The 24,601-nt window shown below is 41.4% G+C and overlaps 2 protein-coding genes and 2 long non-coding RNA genes across 5 annotated transcripts in view; 1 reads left to right on the top strand and 3 right to left on the bottom strand.

The window, feature by feature from the left end:
- Nucleotides 1–4,936, top strand: part of LOC109497604 — a 16,576-nt gene extending 11,640 nt beyond the window's left edge. The window contains exon 2 of the long non-coding RNA XR_002153906.3: nt 4,651–4,936. This is a non-coding gene — a long non-coding RNA (uncharacterized LOC109497604). The remainder of the gene's footprint in view (nt 1–4,650) is intronic.
- The window catches only part of LOC111559541, a 33,612-nt gene extending 26,077 nt beyond the window's left edge, over nt 1–7,535 (bottom strand). Inside the window, exon 1 of the long non-coding RNA XR_002740601.2 lies at nt 6,411–7,535. This is a non-coding gene — a long non-coding RNA (uncharacterized LOC111559541). The remainder of the gene's footprint in view (nt 1–6,410) is intronic.
- AHCYL2 (adenosylhomocysteinase like 2) overlaps nt 1–17,942 on the bottom strand; it is a 168,837-nt gene extending 150,895 nt beyond the window's left edge. For both annotated transcript variants that reach the window (XM_023250553.2, XM_023250554.2), the window contains exon 1: nt 17,519–17,942. In XM_023250553.2, the coding sequence (XP_023106321.1) occupies nt 17,519–17,881 (363 nt within the window). In that variant the 5' untranslated portion in view covers nt 17,882–17,942. The remainder of the gene's footprint in view (nt 1–17,518) is intronic.
- A 2,702-nt stretch (nt 17,943–20,644) lies between these two features.
- Nucleotides 20,645–21,910, bottom strand: LOC123383997 (small nuclear ribonucleoprotein F-like). Its single transcript, XM_045052639.1, has 2 exons — nt 21,758–21,910; nt 20,645–20,737 (listed from the first exon to the last, which is right to left on the bottom strand). Exons 1-2 carry the CDS (start codon nt 21,908–21,910, stop codon nt 20,645–20,647), a joined length of 246 nt encoding a protein of 81 aa, XP_044908574.1.
- Nucleotides 21,911–24,601: the final 2,691 nt, after the last annotated feature.

The raw sequence follows: 24,601 nt of genomic DNA, 5'->3' as shown, positions 1-24,601 counted from the left end.
ATAGGAAACTTCCAGAAAAGACAAATACATAAAGAAAGCAAATCAGTGACTACCTGGAGAAGTTGGGAGCAGTGATTGACTGCAAATGTGCAAAAGGGACTTCTAGGGGAAACAGAACTATTCCTAAATTGGACCATGATGTGATTTTAAAACTCTACCCGCTTCATACCCATTAGGATGGTTATTCTAATAAAGAAATAAACAAGTGTTGAGAATGTAGAAAAATTAGAATGCTTGTATGATGTCAGTAAAAATATAAAATGATGAGGGAGCCTGGCTGGCTCAGTCAGAAGAGAATGCAACTCTTGATCTTAGGGTTGTGAGTTCGAGCCCCATGTTGGGTATAGAGATTACGTAATACATAACTGCTCTGGAAAACAGTATGGCAGTTCCTCAAAAAATTAGAAATAGACTTATCATATGATCCAGCAATTTCATTTCTGGGCATATACCCAAAGAATCGAAAGCAGCAACTCAGGGCACCTGGGTGGCTCAGTCGGTTGAGTATCCTACTTCAGCTCAGGTTGGTGAATTCGAGCCGTGCATCAGGCTCTGTGCCGCCAGCTCCGAGACTAGAGCGTGTTTCGGATTCTGTGTCTCCCTCTCTATCTGCCCCTTCCCCATTCATGTTCTGTCTCTGTCTCAAAGACGAATAAACATTAAAAAAAAATTGGAAAAAAAAAAAGCAGCAACTCAAACAGGTAGTTGTATACTCGTGTTTATAACAGCATTATGCACAACAGACAAAAGAAGCAACCCAAGTGTTCATCAATGAATGCACGGAAAAACAAAATGTTGTACATACATACACTGAAATATTACTCAATTTTAAAAAATAATGAAACTCTGGGGCGCCTGGGTGGCGCAGTCGGTTAAGCGTCCGACTTCAGCCAGGTCACGATCTCGCGGTCCGGGAGTTCGAGCCCCGCGTCGGGCTCTGGGCTGTTGGCTCGGAGCCTGGAGCCTGTTTCCGATTCTGTGTCTCCCTCTCTCTCTGCCCCTCCCCCGTTCATGCTCTGTCTCTCTCTGTCCCAAAAAATAAATAAAAAAAAAACGTTGAAAAAAAAAATAAATAATGAAACTCTGACACATGCTACAACATGCATGGACTTTGAAGATAACAGGCTAAGTGAAATTAGCCAGACACAAAAGGACAAAACTATCCAATTCCACTTGTACAAAGTACCTGGGGTAGTCAAATTCATAGAGACAAAGTAGAATAGTGGTTGCTGGGGGCTGGGGAGATAGGAGAATGAGGAGTTTAATGGGTATGATGAAGTTTCAATTCGGGAAGATTAAAAAAATGCTAGGAATGAGTGGTGGTGATAGTTGTACAGCAATGGGAATATACTTAATAACTGCTGAACTATATACCTTAAAATGGTAAATTTTATGTTTTATATACAGTAAAACCTCAGACTGCAAGTAACTTATTCTGTGTTATGCAAGATGAGCAAACATTACTAATAAACTTTAACTTGATGAAAGAGCGATATCTTGCAATAGAAGCAGTACGTGACACCAAACATCAGATGATCACAACTGAGCCAATGGTTCTTGAAATTAGCTTTGATACACAAGTGCTTTGGATTACAAGCATGTTTCCGGAACAAATTCTGCTCGCAAACCAAGGTTTTACTGTTTTTTACCATAGTGGAGGAAAAAAAAAAACTCTACAAATGTATTAACAGCCATTCAATTGTAATTTACAAAGGGTAAACTTTATCTTATGTAAATTTTACCTCAATAAAGGTGTTAAAAAGTTTTAAATACATTAGGAGGAACATATCCAAAGAAAGTAAGAGTTATTATAAATTTCTAGCAATTAAAAAAAAGTGTGATATTGGTAAAGAAATCAACGAAGAGACTAATGGAACATAATACACAACCCAGAAACAGAATGGACACAGAGGATGTGTGACAGTGAAAGTGGCATTTCATATCAGGATAGGGAAAAGTTTCTAAAACAAAAATCAAAAAGGACAAACTACATGGAGGAAAAAAATGATCAATTTTACATTACATATTTTAACTTAAATTTTTTTTTTCAATATTAACTTATTTGAGAGAGAGAGAGAGAGAGAGAGAGAGAGCATGCACACAAGCGGGAGAGGTGCAGAGAAAGAGGGACACAGAGGATCTGAAGTGGCTCTGTGCGGACAGCAGAGAGGCTGACGCAGAGCCCGAACCCACCAACTGCAAGATCATGACCTGAGCCAAAGTCAGTTGCTTAACTGACTGATCCACCCAGCACCCCTTAACTTTTTTTATATATGTATTTTTAGATTTATTTATTTATTTTGAGAAAGAGAAAAACAGAGAGAAAGCACACACAGTAGCATGAGAATGAGTGGGGTAAGGGGAAAAGAGAGAGAGAGACAGAGACAGAGACAAAGAGAGAATATCCCAAGCAGGCTCCAAGCCCTGTCAGTGCAGAGCCCAATGCAGCGCAGGGCTTGAAACCACAAACTGTGAAATCATGACCTGAACTGAAATCAAGAGTCAGAAGCGTAACTTACTGAGCCACCCAGGAGCCCCTACATATTTTAACTTCTGTATAAAAGTCATATTAAGTAAAAAAGACAAGCCACAGACCTGAGGTTATTTGCAACACAAATATCTGATACAGGATTAGAACAAATATATATGAAGAACTTTTCTAAATCAGTTAGAAAACCAATGAGACCCCAAAAGAAAAATAGGAAAAGAGGGGCACCTGGGTGGCTCAATCGGCTGCGTTTCTGAGTCTTGATTTCAGCTCAGGTCATGATCCCAGGGTCTCATGGAGCAGAGCCTGCTCAGGATTCTCTATCTCCTTCTCTCTCTGCCTCTCCCCCACTCACGCTCTCTCGCTCTCTCAAAAATAAATAAACAAGAACATTTAAAAAAAATAAGTAGAAAAATGAGAAAGGATATGCATGAATATAGACATTTCACAAATAAGGAAATCCAAATGGACTACAGACATATTAAAAGATGCTCAGTCCCACTAATATCCAAGGAAATGTTAATTAAATGAGGTATCATTTCACAACTCTACCAGACTGCCACAGGTTTAATATCTGACAATACCACAAATTATTAAGGACTCAGAAAACAACTATTAATAGAACCACTTTATTTTTTTTTAATTTTTATTTTTTGAGAAAAAGAGACAGAGCATGAACAAGGGAGGGGGAAAGAGAGAGGGAGACAACGAATTCAAAGCAGGCTCCAGGCTCTGAGCTGTCAGCACAGAGCCCAATGTGGGGCTTAAACTCATGGATTGCAAGGTCATGACCTAAGCTGAAGTCAGACACTTAACCACTTAACCGACTGAACTATCCAGGTGCCCCGATGTTTATTTATTCTTGAGCAAGAGATAGAGCATGAGCGAAGGAGGGGCAGAGAGAGAGGAAGACACAGAATCCAAAGCAGGTTCCAGGCTCTGAGCTGTCAGCACAGAGTCCGATATGGGGCTCAAACCCACAAACAGTGAGATTATGACCTGAGCCCAAGTTGGACGCTTAACCGACTGAGTCATCCAGGCGCCCCCAAAAAAACACTTTAGAAAGCAACTTGGGAGAGTCTGGTAAAGTTGGTATACCTTAGGCAATTCTGCTTATGGGATATATACCCTAGAGAAACTATTATACATGGTAAGAAAACATGATTTAAGGATGTTCACCCCAGTTCAAAAAAAAAAAAAAGAGAGAGAGAGAAAACATTAATAGGGAATGGGTAAACTGCGATACAGTCACACAATGAAGCACTACATATGACTCAACTAGAAAATCTACATGGATTGGTTAAAACTCAAAATAAAGATGAGTGGAAAAAGTAGGTTGCAGAATAGTATCTACTCTATAATATCACGTTATGTTAAGTCTATAAACACACAAAACAGTGCTATATATTATTGACATACAATTGATATTGATAATATACAGCAAAGCTGTTAAAACATGAAGGGTAATAATAAATAGCAAAGTTTAGACAGCATTTACCACTGTGATGGAGGAAAAGAAAAGAAAGGGAATAGAGGAGGGGTACAAAAGGCTCTACAATTTTATCTACAATGTTTTAGGTCTTTAAAAGTATTTACAGAAAATTTTGCAAAATTCTAACATTTGTTAAATTGGGCAGTGTTCAATCTTCTCGGTACTCTTCCATATGCTTGAAAAAAAATTTAACAGGCTTTTGGTCAAATGAAAACATGTACATGTACCAGACAGCAAGAGAAAAATATTTATCTTTTTGGAACCTACATTTGTAAAACTATTCTAGCAATGTCTCTCTGGTGCCTAACTCCCTTATTGTGATAGAAACTTTCAAGTATTTAGGCAGAAACATGCTGTACGTGTCAGAGTCTCCTTTTCCCTAACAAGATTCTTCTCACAGAATGCTGCCCAAGGAACTAAAAAATCTGGCTATGTTGATACCAGTCATCTCTTTTATCAACCAACACAATCAACGTGCCATCCTCTGCCAATATCAGCATAGTTTAAAAATCTTTTAACTTACAACTAAATTATCCCCCTGAGTCATCCTAAGTTTCATCACAGGTCTTATGCAAAACCATACTATGAATGAGCCAAGAGATAAGAAGACCAAAATTACACCTCTTTCTAGTTTTAACATAATTTTCCCTCTCTGCCCTACATTCTTCAGACCCACACACCCACAGAGGACTCAGTATGAGTCCTCCACGTAGGTGCAGTATTTCTGGATCTTCCAATCCTGGGCAGATTCACGCATCGAGGAGTGTGTCCGTTAGTACCAAGAGGAACTGAACATGGAATTCTGCTTAACCAGCAACCTAGGATGCAAACTCCTAAGAGATAATAAGAGAATGACTTTTCCATCCAAGCATGATAAGTACATCAAACTGAAAATGATGCCCAGGAACAAGCAGTTCCAGAAACAGGAATTCAAATAAAAATGGCTTTGCAACATTCACGGTTGTGCAGACCCAACGGCAGCCTGTCTGTTTTTTGCTACATTTCTGCCTCAGTTAAAAGTACCTTCAAGAGTATACTTGTCCTTTCTCCTCAAAATATGGAAAAAACTACTCAAGTCTCATGAAAATCTTGAGTTCTTAGCATTACTTGTTGAGTGTCAATGTGCATGTGTGGATCTCTGTTGGGGGGTGGGTCCGGGGAGTACGTGGTTCTGTGAGGGGTATCTCTGTGGGTAACTGTTGGGGACTCTCTATGGAGATACACGGAGTCTCTCTGTGGGTGTGGGTATGGGTCTGTGTGTACGAAGGGTCTGGGTAGAGGGGTGTGAGGGGTTCTGTTTCATGTAAGGGATCTCTGGATGTGTTTGTTTTTGTGTATCTGTGCTCATCTGTGTTTCTAGGACTCTGTGTCTATCAAGTATTTTATTACAAGTCTTGTAACAAGCTTTATTATACATATCTACCCTTCCAAAAAACCGGAAAATGATTTTCCTGCCTCTCTACTCTGAGGTTTCAGAAAAGAAGCATGAAATAAGACCAACTGCCAAGCCAGTATTACACAACAATAAATAAAAAACTAAGGTTCTGGGGGGTACACACTAACACAGAACCAGAGTTGCCTGAGATTGTGTATTCCTAACAAGCTCCCAGATGTCAATGCTTCTGGTCATGGACCAGTTTGAGTAGCAAGGACCTAAAGGATTCCAAACTTAATAAACTGCCTCTAACTACACTTCCTAGATAGATTTTCCAGAGTATCCTCTGCCGGCATGTATATCACATCAGCGTGAGCATTCTACATCTAAGAAATTACCATTTTGTTTTACATACGCGTCTCTTGTGAGTTTGTTTTGAATGAGCCTAAGAAGTGAATGACCTCTAAGTGTACTAAAAATGTGAATTTCAGAACTTGTAAAGCTAGAACATGGAAATTTCAAAAAGGTTCTGCTACACTGTGAAACCTGCTGGGTAGGCAGCCAAGTACTTTTCCCAAGGTGATACACCACATTTCAATACTGAACTCTTCAAACTGCAATGATTCCTGCTTCCAGTATTGCTCATATCACATCAGACTGTATTTATTTATTTTCATATCTAGATTCCCTACCCTCTCCTAGAGAGCAAGAATGATATTTTGCTGATTTAATAGTCCTACCACTTAGCAGTGTTTAGCTCACAGCACATAAAAGGTTTTTTTGCACAAAAGTAGTTCACAATACATTAGGAGAGATTATTAGAGAAGTATTCAGAAGTAGTAAAGGTGCTTCCCTGTTTCTATAATATAGTCCAGCAAAGGTCCTAAAAAGGAATTAGCATTAGACCAATCATCTTTTTTCTTCCTTATACAAACAATAGGTATGAATATAATAAAAATTCCTATTCTATTTCTGACTCCCAAAGCAGAGTCACCCAAGACTAGACTCAGTCAAGCTTTATCCAACAATTTTATTGAAGAAGACACTTTATTTACCTGGTAGGAAGAGAAGTCTGTCTTTAACCTAGAGCAGGTAATGTCTACCTTTGGAAGATAGAAACAAAAAAAATGAAATGTGAATGCACACAATTATGCAATGAGGGCAAAATTTCTTCTTCCTATAGTCTCCTTCTCCCTATTATGTATTCAGTTCCTGGCAATGACTTAAAAAAAATAAAGTGTCATATTGGAAAAGGACCACACATTTTTCCAACTTAGTATAACTGCAGAAGGGGAGTTCCTCTGTAGACCACTGCTGCATAGGATGTGTATCTGAGGTATCATCGAGGCTCCAAATTCTATGAAAACATAAATCTATATCCACTAAACAAGAACAAACATAATTATGCTTATAAATATGTAAAATTTGCTACAATAGCAAGTGCTTCTATGAATTACTCATTACAAGCACTTAGTACAAGGATGGCAAATTTTTAGTGCCATTCTTGAGTTAAACAGTCTTCAATCAGAAGTTACTTCTATGTGTCTAGATAAAAGTAAAGAAATGAGAACAGTGAAGAAGGACAAGTTAAAGAGAAAAACATAGAAAACAAACCCAAAAAAGTAAAATATTAAATTTTATTTGGGGACAAATAGATCTATCTTACATCACAAAGTAGTCCCTATCTCGAGGTGCCTGGGTGGCTCAGTTAGTTGAACATCCAACTTCAGCTCAGGTCATGATCTCACAGTTCGCGGGATCAAGCCTCACAGTGGGCTTTGTATTGAAAGTGCAGAGCCTGCTTTGGATTACCTCTCTCTCTCTCTCTCTCTCTCTCTCTCAAAATAAAATAAAAAACAAAAACAAAAACAAAAAAAAAAATAATCCCTATCTTACATTACAAACAAAATGAATTCCAGATGGACTGAGGACCAAAATATAATAAACACAGCCATAAAAACAGTTGAAGAAAATATAAAATAATTTGTTTATAAGCCTGGGGTAGAAAATGCCACTCTAAGACACAAAATGTTTAAGCCATAGAGGAAAACAATGCCCAATGTGACTATGTAAAAACTTTTTTTCTAGGGGCGCCTGGGTGGCTTGGTCGGTTAAGCATCCGACTTCGGCTCAGGTCATGATCTCACGGTCCGCGAGTTCGAGCCCCGCGTCGGGCTCTGTGCTGACAGCTCAGAGCCTGGAGCCTGTTTCAAATTCTGTGTCTCCCTCTCTCTCTCTGCTCCTCCCCTGTTCATGCTCTGTCTCTGTCTCAAAAATAAATAAACGTCAAAAAAAAAATTTAAAAAAAAACAAAACTTTTTTTCTAGAGAGCAAGAGATTGAGCATGCACGAGTGAGTGGGGGTGAGGAGCAGAAGGGCGGGGGGAGAAAGAGAAAGAGAGAGAGAGAGAGAGAGAGAGAGAGAGAGAGAATCTTAAGCAGACTTCAAGCTTAGCATGGAGCCCGACGTGGGGCTTGGAGCTCAATCCCACAACCCTGGGATCATGATCTGAGCAGAAATCAAGAGTTGGACTCCCAACCAACTGAGCCACGTAAGTGTTCCTTTCTTTCTTTTAAATTTTAGAAAAACTTCTAAAATCATAAAGTCACAAGTCAATAAGAAATAAAACAGAAAAAAAATACTTGCAACATATACATAATTAATATCCAAAACATAAAGAATTCCTACAAGCCAACATGAAGACGGCAGAGATCTTCCTCTAATTTATTCACTGCTGTATCCCTAGCACTTGGCACATAGTAGTCACTCATAAATACTGTTAAGCAGAAAAAATGCTAATAAAAACAGTAAATGATTTTCCTCATGAAAGATGTAAATCCAGTGGTTGGTAAAGATGTGGTGAAAAGGTTACCTTGTTTATAGTTAATTGATGTGTAAAATGGTACTACATTTTTGAAGGCAGCATTAAGTTTAAAATGTAGGGGCACCTGGGTGGCTCAGTTGGTTGAGTGTCTGACTTCGGGTCAGGTCATTATCTCACAGCTCATGAGTTCAGGTTCTGTGCTGACAGCTCAAGGCCTGGAGCCTGCCTCGGATTCTGTGTCGTCCTCTCTCTCTGTCTCTCCTCTGCTTGTGCTCTCTCTCTCTCTCTCAAAAATAAATAAACATTAAAAAAATTTTTGTTAAAATGTAGATGTCTTTCAGGGTGCCCAGGTGGCTCAGTCGGTTAAGTGCTCGACTTTCTGTCAGGTCATGATCTCGCAGTTCACAAGTTCAAGCCCTGCGTCAGGCTCTATGCTGACAGCTCAGAGCCTGGAGCCTGCTTCACATTCTTTGTGTCCCTCTTTCTGCCCCTCACCTGCTCGTGCTCTGCTTCTCTCTCAAAAATAAATTGAAAAAAAAAAATTTTTTTTTATTTAAATAAATAAATAAATAAATAAATCGTAGATATCTTTCAACATCAGAATTCTACTTTTAGGTATCTACCTTAGAGAAACATTTACACATGCACACACACAAAAATGCATACAGGTAATTACAACAGCACTGTCTATAAAGAAAAAATATTAAGTTAAATGTGCATCAACAGAAGAATGATTTAATAAAGAACAATGGTATGGACTTTGGAAGTCAATTCAGGGTTAAAAAGACTTGAGATAGATCTGTGTATATTGATATGGAAAGAACTCCAAGTGAAAAAAAAACAACCTGCAAACATATAGTATGCTTTATTTATATACAAGTTATTATAAAACTACAAATTTCTCTATGCACAACTCTGAATGTAAGGTCAGAAAAAAAAAGTCAAGAAAGAAATTGATAGCAGGAGTCACTTCTGAGGAGGGCAATGAGACTTGCTGAGGGCCAAGGAAGGACTTCTGCTTCATTAGACTTAATTATTTTGTAATAAAATACTTAGGCATTACTTGTGCAATTAAACACAATTTTTTTAAAAGAAAGAAAAAACAATGTAAACAACGTAAACATCTTAACTAACGTAAGAAAACAAGAATATATTTTGGGAATTAGACAGAAAGATAAAAATACCCACTTTGTTCATGTTAGTTTTGAAGTGCAACCGCAAGTAGGCATTTGGACACACACAAAATTGGCATTCAGGAGAGGGATCTTGGCTAAAGAAATAATTTGGGGAGTTGTTGGGATGTAGATGATACTTAAAGGCATAGGAATGATGTGGATGATTTAGGAAGAAAACACAATGGAAAGAACAGAGGGCTCAGGATAAAGGAGAAAGCCAACAAAGGGGACTGAGAAGGAGCGCCCAGAGAAGTGAGAGGAAAACAGTAAAGGGCAGTGTTGTGGAAGCCAAGAGAGGAAAGTGTTTGGGTAAGAAGTTTGGGTAAGACCTACCAAGAGGTCTTGATGAGGACTGAAAAATCAGACCACCATGTTTCCCAATCTGATGGATATCAGCAACTTTAGCAAGAAGATCTTATTCTGGTCAGAGCATTAAGGTAGGAGTGGGTTAAAGAGTTTGTGGAGAGAAAAACTGTATATAGTATGTGACGAAAACCCCTTTAAGAAGCTTAACTGTGAAGGGAAATAGGAAGGATAGAAGCAGAAAGGAGATATGGGGGGTAGAGGACAGGGTTTTCAAAATGGGAGAGATTAGCACAAATTGGAAGACTGTAGGAAAGGCTTTAGTAGAAAGAGAAAATAATCAGAGGAAAAAGTTCTTTAAGAAGACAGGAGAATGTGGGAAGAGCACCTGAAAGAGACAGGTCTCTGGCAGAATGAAGGATGCTTCCTCTATCCAACAGGAGGTAAGGAGAAAAAGATGAGCCCCAAATGCAGGTGGGTTTGTCAATTTGAGAAGTATAAAGATGAAGGCATTTCCTTTGGGGGGGGGGCTTCTGTTTTTATACTAAAGTATAAGGCATATCACTGATTTAAAAAGAACACATGAAAGACGGGATATAGAGATGGCCTGAAACAGTCATTTGCAGTGAGTAGGAAAGCGAACTTACTAGAGAAATGTGTAACATTGTTAGGCAATGCTGATTATGCACACGAGGTTGACAATTATGAATTCACGGTGACATCAATCTGCTTGGTTTTCTGATTTCCTCTAACAACTCTCAGCTCCATGGTTCAGCTCTCAGAGCGGAAAAGCTGCTTTGGGACTACACAGCTAAAAAGAGCACCCCAAATCACACACCGAATGGGCTTGGCAGAGATGTGATGGCTAATGTCAAGCAGGAGATGCTGCAGCTTGAGCTATACCATTACAGTTCTGGATACCAGGTGCCACACGAACAGGGCCCCCATTGTTGCCCCTGTAGCTTGATCTTGCTGCTAGAGTCTTCATGGGGATTTACTGACAATGGAGGGGGAAGTTGTAGAGGACATGGTGGAAAGATTTGGGGGAACTGGATTAGCTGAGAGGATGAAGAGAGTGGTAGGGAATGAGTATTAGAAAATAATGGGTAACTGGATGTCAGACAGTGATTGAGGTAAACAGGGATGTGAGGCATGATGGTTTAGGCCTTCTCTCTGAGAACAGATTCTGAGATCCCAAAGGTTGCAGAGTGGTCTTAACAGCAGCAGCAATAACTTAAGCAGATTTCACATGGGAGAACAGTCAGAGAAGGAGGGGGCTGGCAGTGTGGCAAAGCCTCCCACTGTTGCTATGGGCATCTCACTAACCCCAAAGGCATCACAGATTGGCAAAGCCTTGAGCAAGTTAATTATTCTCTTTGAGCCTGTATTTTCTCATCTGTAAAATAAAGAGAGTAATATTCATCTGATAAAGTTGTGATGAGGATTAAATGAGATGAGATAGCTGCCGGGCAGAGAGTAAAGTATTCAGTAAATGGTAGCCACAAGTGAAGAGTCATAACTGAAGCCAAGGGAAGAGTTTCCAAAAAAAGGTAGTCAACAGCATCAACTCTGTTAGAGTGATCAAAAGGGTTCACATGGAGCACTGCGGGAGATTAAGTTTATAGGGAAGATGAAGCCAGTTTTAGCCTCAGGTTACTTAACTCTCAATGACAGCTCTGCAGTATTCAGAAAGGCTTTAAGGAAAAGTCTGATTTATACTCAGAGAAACTCAACCAGCTCTAGAACCTCTGTCTCCATCCTTAATATAGGTTCTGAGCCAAAAAAAAAAAAAAAAAAAAACCCAAAAAACCCTGGGCTCCAAACCAATACATTTCTATTGATAGACCCTTAAAGAAAAGGATAGGAAATGACCAGCTATTAACGCCGTCCAAGTGTCCAACGTCCAAGAAGGAAAACGGCTAACTGAACTGTTGCAGAATATAGCTGGAAAAGAGGAGACTGCAGATCATACACATCATGTCTTAAATTATTTAGTTTAATCAAAATAGTTTTAGACTCAGAACCGTTACCAAAAAAAATTTCAATCCACCACTTTCTCCTCAGCTCTGCTCTCTCACTCTCAGGCCATAGGTCGTTCACAGTATAAAAAGCTACTACAAATTCCCGAGAAACCTGATCAAGCTTACTTAACCTCTTAGTGGGTAAATGGAATTTCAGCTCCTCTAATTGTACATACCACCTGAACACAATAGCAGGGTGATGGATCGAGGCAACTGTTAAGACTGTTCTCCCATCCACCTCAGTTGTACATCTCTCAATTTTTTAAACAAAGGTACCACGAGAGAAACTGCATATTCTTTATAAACTCAACTCAACAAAGAGTCTAAATAAAGTTTCCAGTAAGTCTTTTCTCCCCCCTTTCATTGTGGGGTAGAGAAACATTTTCTGTAATAAAGAAACTCTCTTTTTCATGAACTATATCCATTTCTTCAATTAGCTGGACAAGACATCAAATACACAACTGCTACTTCAGCTCTGAGGAACCTCCCAGATTCCTAATGTTCAGTCTTTCCCAGGAGTAAGGAGAATAGAATTCATAAATCATACTAATATAAAATAAGGGCTGCATTCTCAGAAAACTCATAAGTGTTCAAATAAATATATGGTATATACACCATGAAACAACCTCAATAAATAAAAAGAAATTGCCTGTTGGTGAAATAACAAAAACATCCACAAAAAAATATACAAATTAACTAAAATTTAAAAGATTCAATCTGATGGGGCGCCTGGGTGGCTCAGGTGGTTAAGTGGCTAACTCTTGGTTTCGGCTCAGGTCATGATCTCGCAGTTTCTGAGTTCGAGTCCCATGTCAGGCTCCGCACTGTCAGTCCTGCTTGGGATTCTCTCTCTCTCCCTCTCCCTCTCTGCCCCTCCCCTGCTCATGCACTCTCTAAAACAAAACAAAACAAAACAAAACAAAATAAAATAAAATAAAATAAAATAAAATAAAATAAAATAAAATAAAATATTCAGTCTGAGCTTTGAACAGAGAAATGAAACTTCAACTGAAAAGCAAGAGTCTGGGCTTTAGCATCAGAGTAGAGTTCTATTAGCTCCATCACAATACTAAATGTGGAACCTTGAGACAAATTCCTTAATCTCTTCAACTCTGTTTCCTCAATAAAACAAGGAGAGCTCATAGAAGAATTAACTAAAACAATGTATGCAAGGCTCTCTGATACAGTACCTGGTACACAGCTGGAATACATAACAGTATGCTTCTCCTTCTAATTTTCAAAACGCCTAATTAGAGACTGATTCACAGAGAAAGTGAGAGTTAAAGAACAGGGAGAAAACTATTAGTGGGACAGAAAGGAAGAGCATATTCTTCAGGTACTCCAGATTTACTTATAACTTTATTTTTTTTTTAATGTTTATTTATTTTTGAGACAGAGAGAGACAGAGCATGAACAGGGGAGGGTCAGAGAGAGAGGGAGACACAGAATCTGAAGCAGGCTCCAGGCCCTGAGCTGTCAGCACAGAGCCCGACACGGGGCTCGAACTCACGGACGGTGAGATCATGACCTGAGCCGAAGTCAGATGCTTAACCGACTGAGCCACCCAGGCGCCCCTATAACTTTAAAAATAAGGATACATTTCTCAGATTACTAATGTGAAAATGCATCATTGATCTTGAAACACCTTTTTATATATATAAGATGCTCTTCTTCCTTATAATTTTACAATTTTTTGAGGTTCTACATTTGTACATTTATTTTTCTCTCCTATTCCTAGCACCCTGACTCAGACCCTCCTTAACTTTGCTTTTGAATGGCCTAAACCTTAGGGCAGACAGGCATACCTTAGAGGTCACTAAGTATTCTGAAACACTTCTGGGAGAAGGCCAGAATCCAGCATCTAAGAATTTAGAAAGAATCAGTATGGTATAATAAAAAGGACATAGGCTTTGGAAACAAGCAAAGGTTTAAAACAGATTTAAGTCCTAGCTCTGCAGCTTGCTGGATGTATAATCTTGGGCAAGGCACCTTACCTCTCAGAACCCCATTTCCTTATCTGTAAAATGGAGATAATGCCACCTATATCTCAATGTGCTATTGTCAGGATTAGAAAAATGCCTATAAGGGTGCCTGGGTGGCTCAGTCGGTTAAGGGACAGACCTTTTTTTTTTTTTTTTTAACGTTTACTCACTTTTTGAGAGACAAAGACAGAGTGTGAGCAGGGCAGGAGCAGAGAGAGAGAGAAACACAGAATCCAGAGCAGGCTCCAGGCTCTGAGCTGTCAGCACAGAGCCCATGAGGGGCTTGAACTCACACACCATGAGATCATGACCTGAGCCGAGGTCGAGGTCGGACACTTAACCAACTGAGCCACCCAGGCACCCCTAAGCGACAGACTCTTGATTTCAGCTCAGGTCTCGATCCCAGGGATCAAGCCCCATGTTAGGCTCTGCACTGCTTAGGATACTTCTCTCTCTCTCTCTCCCTCTGCCCCTTTCCCCTGCTTGCACTCACAAGCTCTTTCTCTAAAATAAAGAAAAAAAGAAAAATGCTTCTAACATTTCCTGGAATATAAAAGGTCAATTGATGGTAAACCATATTAGGATCATTCTGCCAATTGTTTTAATGAACATTTTGCAAGCCTGTACTTTCCTAACTGGCAAAAAAGAGTCATACTGCTCCCACAATACCATGCCTGCATCCAAAAGGTTCCGTTTTAGTGATCTATAATTAACCAAATCAAGAGCTTAAAGAATTCAGGGCAAGAAAGAACTAACATGGCTCAACTCATTCTCTGCTGACAGCAACAAATCCAGTGCAAAGTGGATACGTTTGCCAAAAAGGAAAAAGAAAAAAAAAAAAAAAAGACTGCTTGAACATGGTCATGACCAATACTGATGTAAGCACAAACGAGTTACAGTTCTGAGGCTTGCAGCCTTACTGTCAGAAAGTTTTAACTTTCCTGAAATAAATCCTCTCCTGCCTTGTTTCCCCTGCCGTGAGAAATGTGCTATGACATTCTTATTACCCCATTTTCAAGAACACAGGGAAGAAACCCTCTCAACTACTACTACTGCATTCACTTGAAATTTATCTTCCGATTCCACAAATCACTTCTTACAGAGATTTTTGGTTTGTCAGGTTCACTGAACATGAACTTATGAAGAAAGACGTTAATACAAATATACAATAGCCACAATAACAAGATCTGGTCCCCACAGCACCGCAAGTTACATGATGAAGGTAGGAGTCAAAGATAAGATGTGACTAAGTAATCTGCATACCATATGCTCATTCTTATTAACTACTGTACTTGGGAATTCTGGCTCTTACAAAAAGCTTATTTCCCTCATGTGGCTGAGCAGAGTAACGGATCAGAGAAAACTGATGCCAGATACATGAACAGAGTAAGGGAAACCATCAACTAAAATGTGACTTAAGATAAATAAGCTTGTATGTGACAGTTACAAAATAAAAGCCACGGTCACCAATTACATAGCCAAAAGTAGCTATTTCAAGATCTAATACCCCCAATCGCTCCCTACAATAAAAGCAGAAAGGTGTCAAGGTAAGAATGATTAAATAAACAATCTAAGAATCAAGAAAGAGGCAACAAATCAAAATGTCACACTGCAGTCTCTTAACGAGGTGACTTTCAATCTGGGGAAAAACGGGCAGTCTCGTGCACTTAATTTAGCCAATTCAATATCAAGAAAGTTAAAAATTCTGTCCCCCAAAAGGAGCTCAGTAATGCCTTTGGTTGTGTCATACAGCTGTATCCTTGCCCAGAGTTTCATCTGCTCAACTTCCAGCAAAAGTTGTTTTTTGTTTGCAATTAACGTTGTAAGGCAAGCTCAGCCCTGTCTTCCATAGCCTTGAGGCTGCTGAGTAAATCTAGAATCATGGAACCTACATTTTGATGCTAGAAAAAAACAGGAAGAAGGTGGTTCAACAACAAGGAAAATGGTCAAGAAGCACATCTAGATTTAAGAAAAATAGACTGACATGCTGACCTGTGATTTTTTAACTTCTTTATATAAAGTCTATTGAACTGAGTGTACCTTTCAGACGAGGTCATGGTGGCATGCACTTAATCCACAGTTGGAGGAGGAATAAAATAAAATCGTCCTTAATAATAATAGCCATCATCTCTTAAGCCCTTGGTACTTGTGCCAAGTTCTATGCTAAAGCCCTTTACAAATATTTCTAATCTTCAATCATATTAGCATTTACATTTTATAACAGAGGAAACTAAGAGATTCGGAAAATTTAGAAATTACCCAAAAGCTAGTTAGTGAGGATACTAGTATTGAAACCCAGGTTTGCCTGTCTGTAAATCCCATGCCCTAAAAGTAATTTGTTAAACAATCTTTACAGTCAAGAGATCTATTCAAATTATTAGAATTCAAATTACAGAATTTTACACAAAAAGATCCCTAATCACAGGAAAAAAATTTGGCCAAAGTGAGAAAGCAACTCAACCAGTCAGAAATATTTCCGATTTCCAGACTCATGCTAGGTACTACCAGCCCTGGGACCTGTGCTGCCTCCTACAATTCCTCCCAGAGGAGTTTCACTCTGCAAATGACCTGGACGCTGTCCTAAAGCCAATAATTAAACAAATTCCTTCAGTCTTACATCTGACATCATCTATCACCTATATCTAGGGAATTAGAATGAAAGGGTTATCTGCTTCATACCTTAATCATGAGACTATTACAACAAAAGTTAGGCTGGATCCAGGGTTCCAATTCAGCTGAGTTTTACACAGTAATACCAATGCAGACTTCACATCATTTTACGGCTCTTCTTCTGATGAAGCAATTAAATATCATTCACAACAATTAAAAAAAAAAACCATAAATCACTGTGTTCATATTAGGCCTTGGAAATCAGACCATAAATCCCTTTTTATGTGATCCATATCTCTGTCTTTTCCGACACTCGCCCGTCTTCCTGTGCTGATTTAGCTTTATGAGAGGGGAGGCACACCACGGATAGCCATTGTAAGGGTAATACTGGAACATCACACGTCTAAGCTCACTTAGTGTTCTGAGACTACTGGCTCTTCAAAACTATGTCTGAAAGAAGCTGACAGCTGAGACAGCCAGCCTCACCATGATCGCCTTTCCCCAAAGTAGAAGCATCTCTTCCTAACACTTCCAGATCGTAAGGAACCAACAAAACAATCATTCTCTTCATGCACAGTCTAATAATTCTGGTGGCCAACTACTAAGCAGAGGGGAGGAACCTCTGAAGAGAAAAGAGTGAAGAGACTCTCTCCATTACCCTTCTACATTCAGAGAAGATGCAAGGATACTGCAGTATCTGGAATGAAGGGCACAGCATCAGTACTGCTCTAAAGAAGCGGTTGGCCACAGAAAGGCAGAAAGTCATCATCTGTGCAGAAACCAGACAACTGAGGATTTCAGGGCAGGTTAACTACTACTTACTCGTCCTCCAAACAGAAAAGATGTTTCCACCCTACTGCTGGGTGAACTCTCACAAGCGGTAAGATTTTTCTACACCATCGGGGTCTTTTCCCTGAATGGTCTGGAAAATAACACATGGGAGCATGCTGGGTGCTCAGGCGAAGGATAGTATTAGGTGCCTCTCCTCCCCTGCCTATTCTAAGTAGTAGCGGAGAGCGCTACCTCCATGTTATTCATAGCGAAGTACTCCCGTGCCACCTGGAGTCTTCGCTCCCCATAACTGGGGGCAGGTGGGGGCATCTCTCAGCGAGTGGGTTTCAGGGGAAAAGGGCTCTCCGGGCTTGTATGATCGGAAGAGAGGGCGTGGAGGGTGGTGCTGCCATGCCGCGACCATCTGCGGTTCCCCCTCCCTCCCTCTCTCCGCGAGAGGCAGCCCGGCCCCAGTACCTTCTTGACTGTGCGCGGCGCCTCGGTGACGGTGCCGTCGGGGCTGACCAGGGCCTCGCCGCCGTCTCGGTGCCGCTGGTGCTGGTGATGAGGGTCGCTCCGCTTCATGGCCGACGCCTGAGGCACTTTCCCGGCGGCTGGGCTGAGAGCGGCGGCGGGCCCCGAGCCCGGGCCAGGGGCCGGGGGCCGCTCCGCGGCGGGGGCTGGAGCCTCGGGGTCCCCGCCGCCTGCCGGGGGGGCCATGGCGCTCACAGCCGACGTGCTCAGTCCCAGTTGCGGCTCCGCCTCGGAGGGGCTCAGGTCTTTCAGCTCCACCTCAGGCACCTTCGCGGTAGCCGCTGCTGACACGACCTGCACCGACATCACCGCCTCCACTGCAACCGCCGGCTCTGACTCCAGCTCCGGCTCCAGCTCGGCCCCGCCTCCCGCCTCCCTTCCCCTTCCCTCCCCCATTCCCCCACTCCTCCCCTCCATCGCCTCCGCTCCCACCCCCTTCCTCCGCCCGCCTGCCCGCCCGCCCGCCGGCCAGCCAGCCCCAGCCTGTCCCGCCCCACCCCGCCCGGCCCCGCCCCGCCCCGGCCTGGCCCTGCACGCCTCGCGCGCGAGGCGCCACGGAACCTGTAGTGCGCTTGCTCCAGGCAGCACGCGGCGAGACGACCGTGGGACCTCAGCCCCCAACCTACACTGCGCGCCCCCAGGGGCGGGGTCCGCAATGCCTCCTGGGAGCCGTAGTCCCCGTCGCCCTGCCTCTGGCTAGCGGGATACTGCGAGAAAGACAGAGCTCTAGCACCGGGGACTAACTGGAAGGAAAGGACTGAGAGTAGGTGTGACACGACTAAGGGGATGGGGAAGAAAGTCTCCTGAGGAGTTGCGGCTTCCGGGAAGGGAAAGCCAAGAACCCTAGGGTTGGGAAGGTGGGGGAGGAATGACTCCCTACCCTGACAGCGTAGATTTCCTCCGTCTGTACACGTCTGCGATCACGTGACCAGGCATTTAAAGGAAAAGCGGCGGCGTCACGTGAAGAGAGCGCTGGCCTCCAGCTTAAAGTAGCTTGGTTTTTATATTTCTGTGAAATCTGGACCCTGAAACCTTTCTGGACTTAAACGGGAATGTTTATAGAAGTAATAAAAATAGGACCTTACCTGATGTGGCAATTTCTGGCACATTTTGAGTTTGGAAGTTTAAAATCGGTCTAAAAAAGTAGTTAGGTATCACTAGGCCGAAATTTAAAAACTAAGAAAAGAAAAAAAAGAAATTTCCAAACTAAGGAATAACAGGTAGCTTTAAGCGAGGCCAAATCTTCTGACCTATTGATTCTACTAGAGAAATAATATGAAATTCGAATAAATACATATAAGCGGGGAGGAATATTAAATAAATGTGAGCAGTGACTTCCTTAACTGATGGGCTTTGAGATGATTTTTTTTTAACTTTCTTTGTACTTTTATGGGTTCTTTTCCGAGGTTTTAGATTGTTTATTGATGCCAAGGTAAGTTTGCCAGATCAAACTTTTATGTTAAAAGGTGTAACTACAAAGACGTATACTGGTTTCATTTTTAGTGACAAAAAGATACTGAAACTGCTTTAATGTCCAGCGATAGGGGAATGGTTACAGCCTTTAAAATAAAGTTTGCGGGGCGCCCGAGTGGCTCAGTTGGTTAGGCAACCTACTTCGGCTCAGGTCATGATCTCACAGTTTGTGGGTTCGAGGCCCACATCGGGTTCTGTGCCGACAGCTCAGAGCCTGGAGCCTGCTTCGGATTCTGTGTCTCCCCTTCTCTCTACCCCTCCGCTACTCATGCTCTGTGTCTCTCTGTCTCTCAATAATAAATACACGTTAAAAAATTAAAAAAATAATAAAATAAAAAAATAAAATAAAATCAAGTTTGCAGGGTGCCTGGGTGGCTCAGTCGGTTAAGCGTTCTATTTCGGCTCAGGTCATGATCTCACGTTTCATGGATTCCAGCCCCACACTGGGCTCTGTGCTGACTGGGCTCTGTGCTGACAGTTCAGAGCCTGGAGCCTGCTTCCGACTCTGTGTCTTCTCTCTCTCTCTCTCCTGCCCCTCTCCTGCTTGCCTTGCACTCTGTCTCTCTACCTCTCTCAAAAATAAATAGTAAACATTAAAGAAATGTTTTAAAATAAATAAATAAAAATAAAATCAAGTTGCAAAGAACTTTTTTTAATGATGAAGTGAAATAGATGCTTATGATAAAATAACATGCTAAAGTAATGTGGAGACAGAATTTCACATTCCATAAGATTATGGAATATATAAAATATATATGAAATAAATGCTTATGATAAAGTAATATGCTAAAACAATATGCAGGAGACAGAATTCCACATTCCATAAGATTTTACTATGTAAATAATATTAGGAAAAAATACATTAAAATGCAATTGAGTGACAGATTATGGGTTAGGTTATTTCTTCTCTATTCTCAGAGAAACTGAGGCAAAGGGGATCTTCTAGTTTTATGGTTGTTCAGAGAGCAAGCCATAGCCCTGATAATCCCAGAATACCTCTGGACATCTATAGAGTGACTACATTTTCCCTGGCAAAGAGGTAGAAATCATCAGCCTTGACCCCCTACTTCCCTGTGCTACTGCTCTCTTGGGAAATCTGTTCATTTGTGGAGTTGTTCTACCCCGAGTGGAGTCTTTTGTGTCCTGGTCTTCACATTTATGCCTAACACTGTGTGTTGGAAGGCATCTGAGGATTGCTATTTCTACAAAGCCCACAAGTCCACCAGACCCAAGGGCTTCTTAAGGTTTCTCTTCACACTGTGGCTTTCAGAATTTCCTTCCTGTTCTAAAGAACCAGCCTAGAGCTTCATCCTCCAGCTGTCGGAGCAGAGATTAACAGCTCTATAAGTGATTTCATTCTTCCCCCTAATACACAAGGGGCCTGTGGTACAGCCACCTGGCATGTGTCGGAGTGCATGGACAGCAGCTGCCTACCTGGACTGCCACTAGAATTGATTACTGAAGGGAGGAATTAATTCTTCAGTGAGATGTGGTTACAAAACTTAAGGAGTCGGAGCACTGGAAGGAAAGTGATATTCATCCTCTATTTATCCAGGCACCATCCACCAGTTAGAGCCAAACATCAGGGCACATTCGTCAACCATTCTCAACTCCGTCCTCTGCACTTGCTGCTTCTGCCATCTTTGTTAGTGAGGGACACCAGGCACCGTCGAAGAGGGAAATACCATCCTGGAGACAGGATGATTATGCACAAGTTTATGAAATTATTTTGTTTCAAAGTTCAAAAGACACAAGAGTATTTACTGAAAAGAAAGTCATCCTCAGTTCCTCTCTCTGGATGCAACCACTTAAGTTTCATCTGCATCCTTCTGGACATATTCTATGTATTTATGTATATATTCTCCTTCTTACAAATAGTGGCCATGAGTCTTGCTTCTTTCACTCAGCGATGAGATAGCAAACCCAGAGAACTACGTATAATTGGAAGGTTCTTCTAATCCTCACATCGCAAAAAATAATGAGATTAATAGTTGAAGTTAAAATGATTTACTCAGAGGGGCGACTGGGTGGCTCAGTCAATTGAGCATCCAACTTTGGCTCAGGTCACGATCTCCTGGTTCATGAGTTCAAGCCCTGCGTCCAGCTCTGTGCTGACATTGCAGAGGCTGCTTGGGATTCTCTCCCTCTCTCTCTCTCTCTCTCTCTCTCTCTCTCTCTCTCTCTCTCACTACCCCTCCCCTACTCTCTCTCTGTCTCAAAAAAAAAAAAAAAAAAAAAGATTCACTCAAGAGTCACTTCCGATTTAGCAGCAGATTCAGGGCCAGAAGTCAAAGTTCTTTATATTGTGAGATTACCTGTCCAGTAAGAAGTATGGAATTGGGCAGTCACTGAGTACATATAGTCCATGACTTCTTACTGGATATGGGGGGCCTTGTGTTTCTATATACCAATCTCCTTCCTCTGGGTTAGGGTCTTATTAAAACTTCACCCAGGGGCACATGGATGGCTCAGTTGGCTAAACATCTGACTTTTGATTTCGGCTCAGGCCATGATCTCATGGTTCGTGGGATCGAGCCCCACAATGGGCTCTGTGCTAATGGAACGGAGCCTGCTTAGGATTCTCTCTCTTCCTCTCTCTCTCTCTCTCTCTCTCTCTCTGCCCCTTACCTTCTCTCTCTCTCTCTCTCTCTCTCTCTCTCTGAATAACTAAATAAACATTAAAGAAAAGCTTCATCCAAATGTCCATACAATGCTCCATCTATGTATTCTTCCATTTGCAAGCTGCATGCTATCTACAGATATCAGGTGGCCTTTATACTCCATTCCCCACTTAAGTTTCACCTTTACTGGCTGTCCTATTAATCCATTCAGGAAAGGTTTGTGATTCAGGGGCAAACTCATCCCAACTACAAGCAAGTGCTGCAGGCCCCTCACCGCCAACTGAGCTATTGTCTATCCCTCATGACTGAAGAGGCTACAGCCAGCAGTTTATGAAATATTTAGATTTCAGTTCTTCCCTACTTGGCTCATTCAGCTGCCAGACCTTGGCAAGCAGGAATGTATGTTCCATGGGGGAAATTGGAAGAACTTCTGAGGTATCTGACAAACCCAAGAGAGAAAACCGGAAGATACTAACATTGAGAATTCTCTGGAGGAAATAGGCCGGCCAGATCCCCCTTGGTGAAGACCATACCCATGTTCACAGAGTTTCTAGAAAAACATTTAGTATCACACTCTTAAGTATGAGCAGACAGACAGTCATCAGATACATGAAGAAAACCTTTGATGCAAAAGACAGAAACCAACATAAGCAAGGAGAAAAAATAAATAACAAAGAGGAAACAGAAGCAATGCATCAAGGAGAAATCAAGACCAAAAAAAAAAAAATCATTAATATCCTCAGAGACTTCAGATATTGTATTTGTGAAAGAACATGCTATTTTAAGAAGTGAACATTCGGAAAGCAAACATAAGACTTTTAAAATGAAAGCGTGTAGCAGAAATTTTTAAAAACTCAGGAAATAAAAAGAGAAAGAAATTAAAAATAGGAAAGATGCATTTTCTCTCTGCTCAGATTGTTGAAGAATGGCGTCTTGTTTTATGGTTTTTAAATTTGTGTCTAATGCATGTTTTAACATGACAGATGGAATGCATTGCGTAGCTACAGTTTTCTGGAAAAGTTGGTCTTTTAGGAATTGTTTTTCCAATCTTCAATAAGTTTTTTCTTTAAATTAAAAAGAAGAAGAAGGAGGAGGAGGAGGAGGAGGGGAAGAAGAAGGGGCACCTGGCTGGCTCAGTCTGAAAAACGTGTGATTCTTGATCTCCGGGTCATGAATTTGAGTCCCAGGCGAGTGCAGAGTTTACTCAAAAACAAACAAACAAACAAAATCATTTCGAGGGCCAGTTGGAGAAGTCCAACATCTGAATAATATGAGTGCCAAAAAGAGGCAACAAAGACAATGGTATGTTTGGGGGTGAGGGGTGGGGAATGTGATTCAATGAAATAACTTTTTAAATTTCCCAAAACCAAAACATAAGAATTTCCACAATGAAAGGGGTCATTAGGTACCAATAGATGAAAATAGACTCACGTAAATATACATCATTGTAAAATTTCAAAATTCTGGGGGGCGCCTGGGTGGCTCGGTCGGTTAAGCGTCCGACTTCAGCTCAGGTCATGATCTCACAGTCTGTGGGTTCGAGCCCCGCGTCGGGCTCTGTGCGGACAGCTCAGAGCCTGGAGCCTGTTTCAGATTCTGTGTCTCCCTCTCTCTCTGCCCCTCCCCTGTTCATGCTCTGTCTCTCTCTGTCTCAAAAATAAATAAACGTTAAAAAAAAATTAAAGAAAAAAAAATTTCAAAATTCTGGGGACAAAGAGACAATCCTTCAAATGTCTGGAGTGGGTTGAAGAATAACAATTTTACAAAAGCTCAAGAGTCAGAAAGATACTGAACTTCTTAAAATGAGTTTGAGAAGCTAGAAGACAATTCCATTAAATACCACAGACCCTCTGTTTGCCTTCCCCAGAGAATGAACTGAACAATCAGCCAGTGTGGGAGAAAGGCAGTCATCTGACTATTCAGAATTCGGGAGGGGACCAGGGACCCACCCTCCTGCTTTCATTTCTACCTACTGAAGTACCTACTTACTGCCTCCAATGCAGAGCCTTCTGGGGGTGCTGCAGTAGAAGCTTTCTTAGCTTCTTAGCTTAGTAAGAATATTTCTTATTTCTTACTGCTGCCTAAGACTTTGCTTTTTCAAATCTGCTAAGTTACCCATCATCCTTTGCTTTCCAGCTTTCAAAACTGTGACTATTACCTCCTCCCCTTCTACTTTTTTCCCCCCTGCCTATAGGCAAAGATTGAAAAACAGCTAAATCCTGATCCTCTATGTTGAAAAGTCAAATGGTAACACCTCAAATGAACATTCAAGAGATGGTATTACTGAGGCGTCTGGGTGGCTCAGTGGGTTAAGCGACTGACTTCAGCTCAAGTCATGATCTCACGGTTTGTGAGTTCGAGCCCCTTATCGATTCTTTGTTGTCAGCAGGGAGCCCACTTCGCATCCTCTCTTTCCCTCTCTCTGCCCCTCCCCTGTGCAGTCTCTCTTTCTCTCAAAAATAAACATTAAAAAAAAAAGAGAGAGATGGGGCGCCTGGGTGGCGCAGTCGGTTAAGCGTCCGACTTCAGCCAGGTCACGATCTCGCGGTCCGGGAGTTTGAGCCCCGCGTCGGGCTCTGGGCTGATGGCTCAGAGCCTGGAGCCTGTTTCCGATGCTGTGTCTCCCTCTCTCTCTGCCCCTCCCCCGTTCATGCTCTGTCTCACTCTGTCCCAAAAATAAATAAACGTTCAAAAAAAAAAATTAAAAAAAAAAGAGAGAAATAGTATTATCATGTTGTTCAGACATATGGAAGTAACATAAGAAGCATCTAAAATAAATTGGTTAAATAAACCACACCACACCTGAGTGGTTCGGTCAGTTAAGTGCCCAACTCTTGATTTCGGCTCAGGTCATGATCTCACAATTTGTGAGATCCAGCCCCGCATGGAGCTCTCTTGTGCTGACAGTGTGGAACCTGCTTGGGATATTCTC

The sequence above is a fragment of the Felis catus genome, chromosome A2 (assembly GCF_018350175.1).
Source record: "Felis catus isolate Fca126 chromosome A2, F.catus_Fca126_mat1.0, whole genome shotgun sequence".
In the NCBI taxonomy this organism is placed as follows: Eukaryota; Metazoa; Chordata; class Mammalia; order Carnivora; family Felidae; genus Felis; species Felis catus.
The sequence above is the reverse complement of the archived record's forward strand: the minus strand, read 5'-3'. Positions and strand labels throughout refer to the sequence as shown.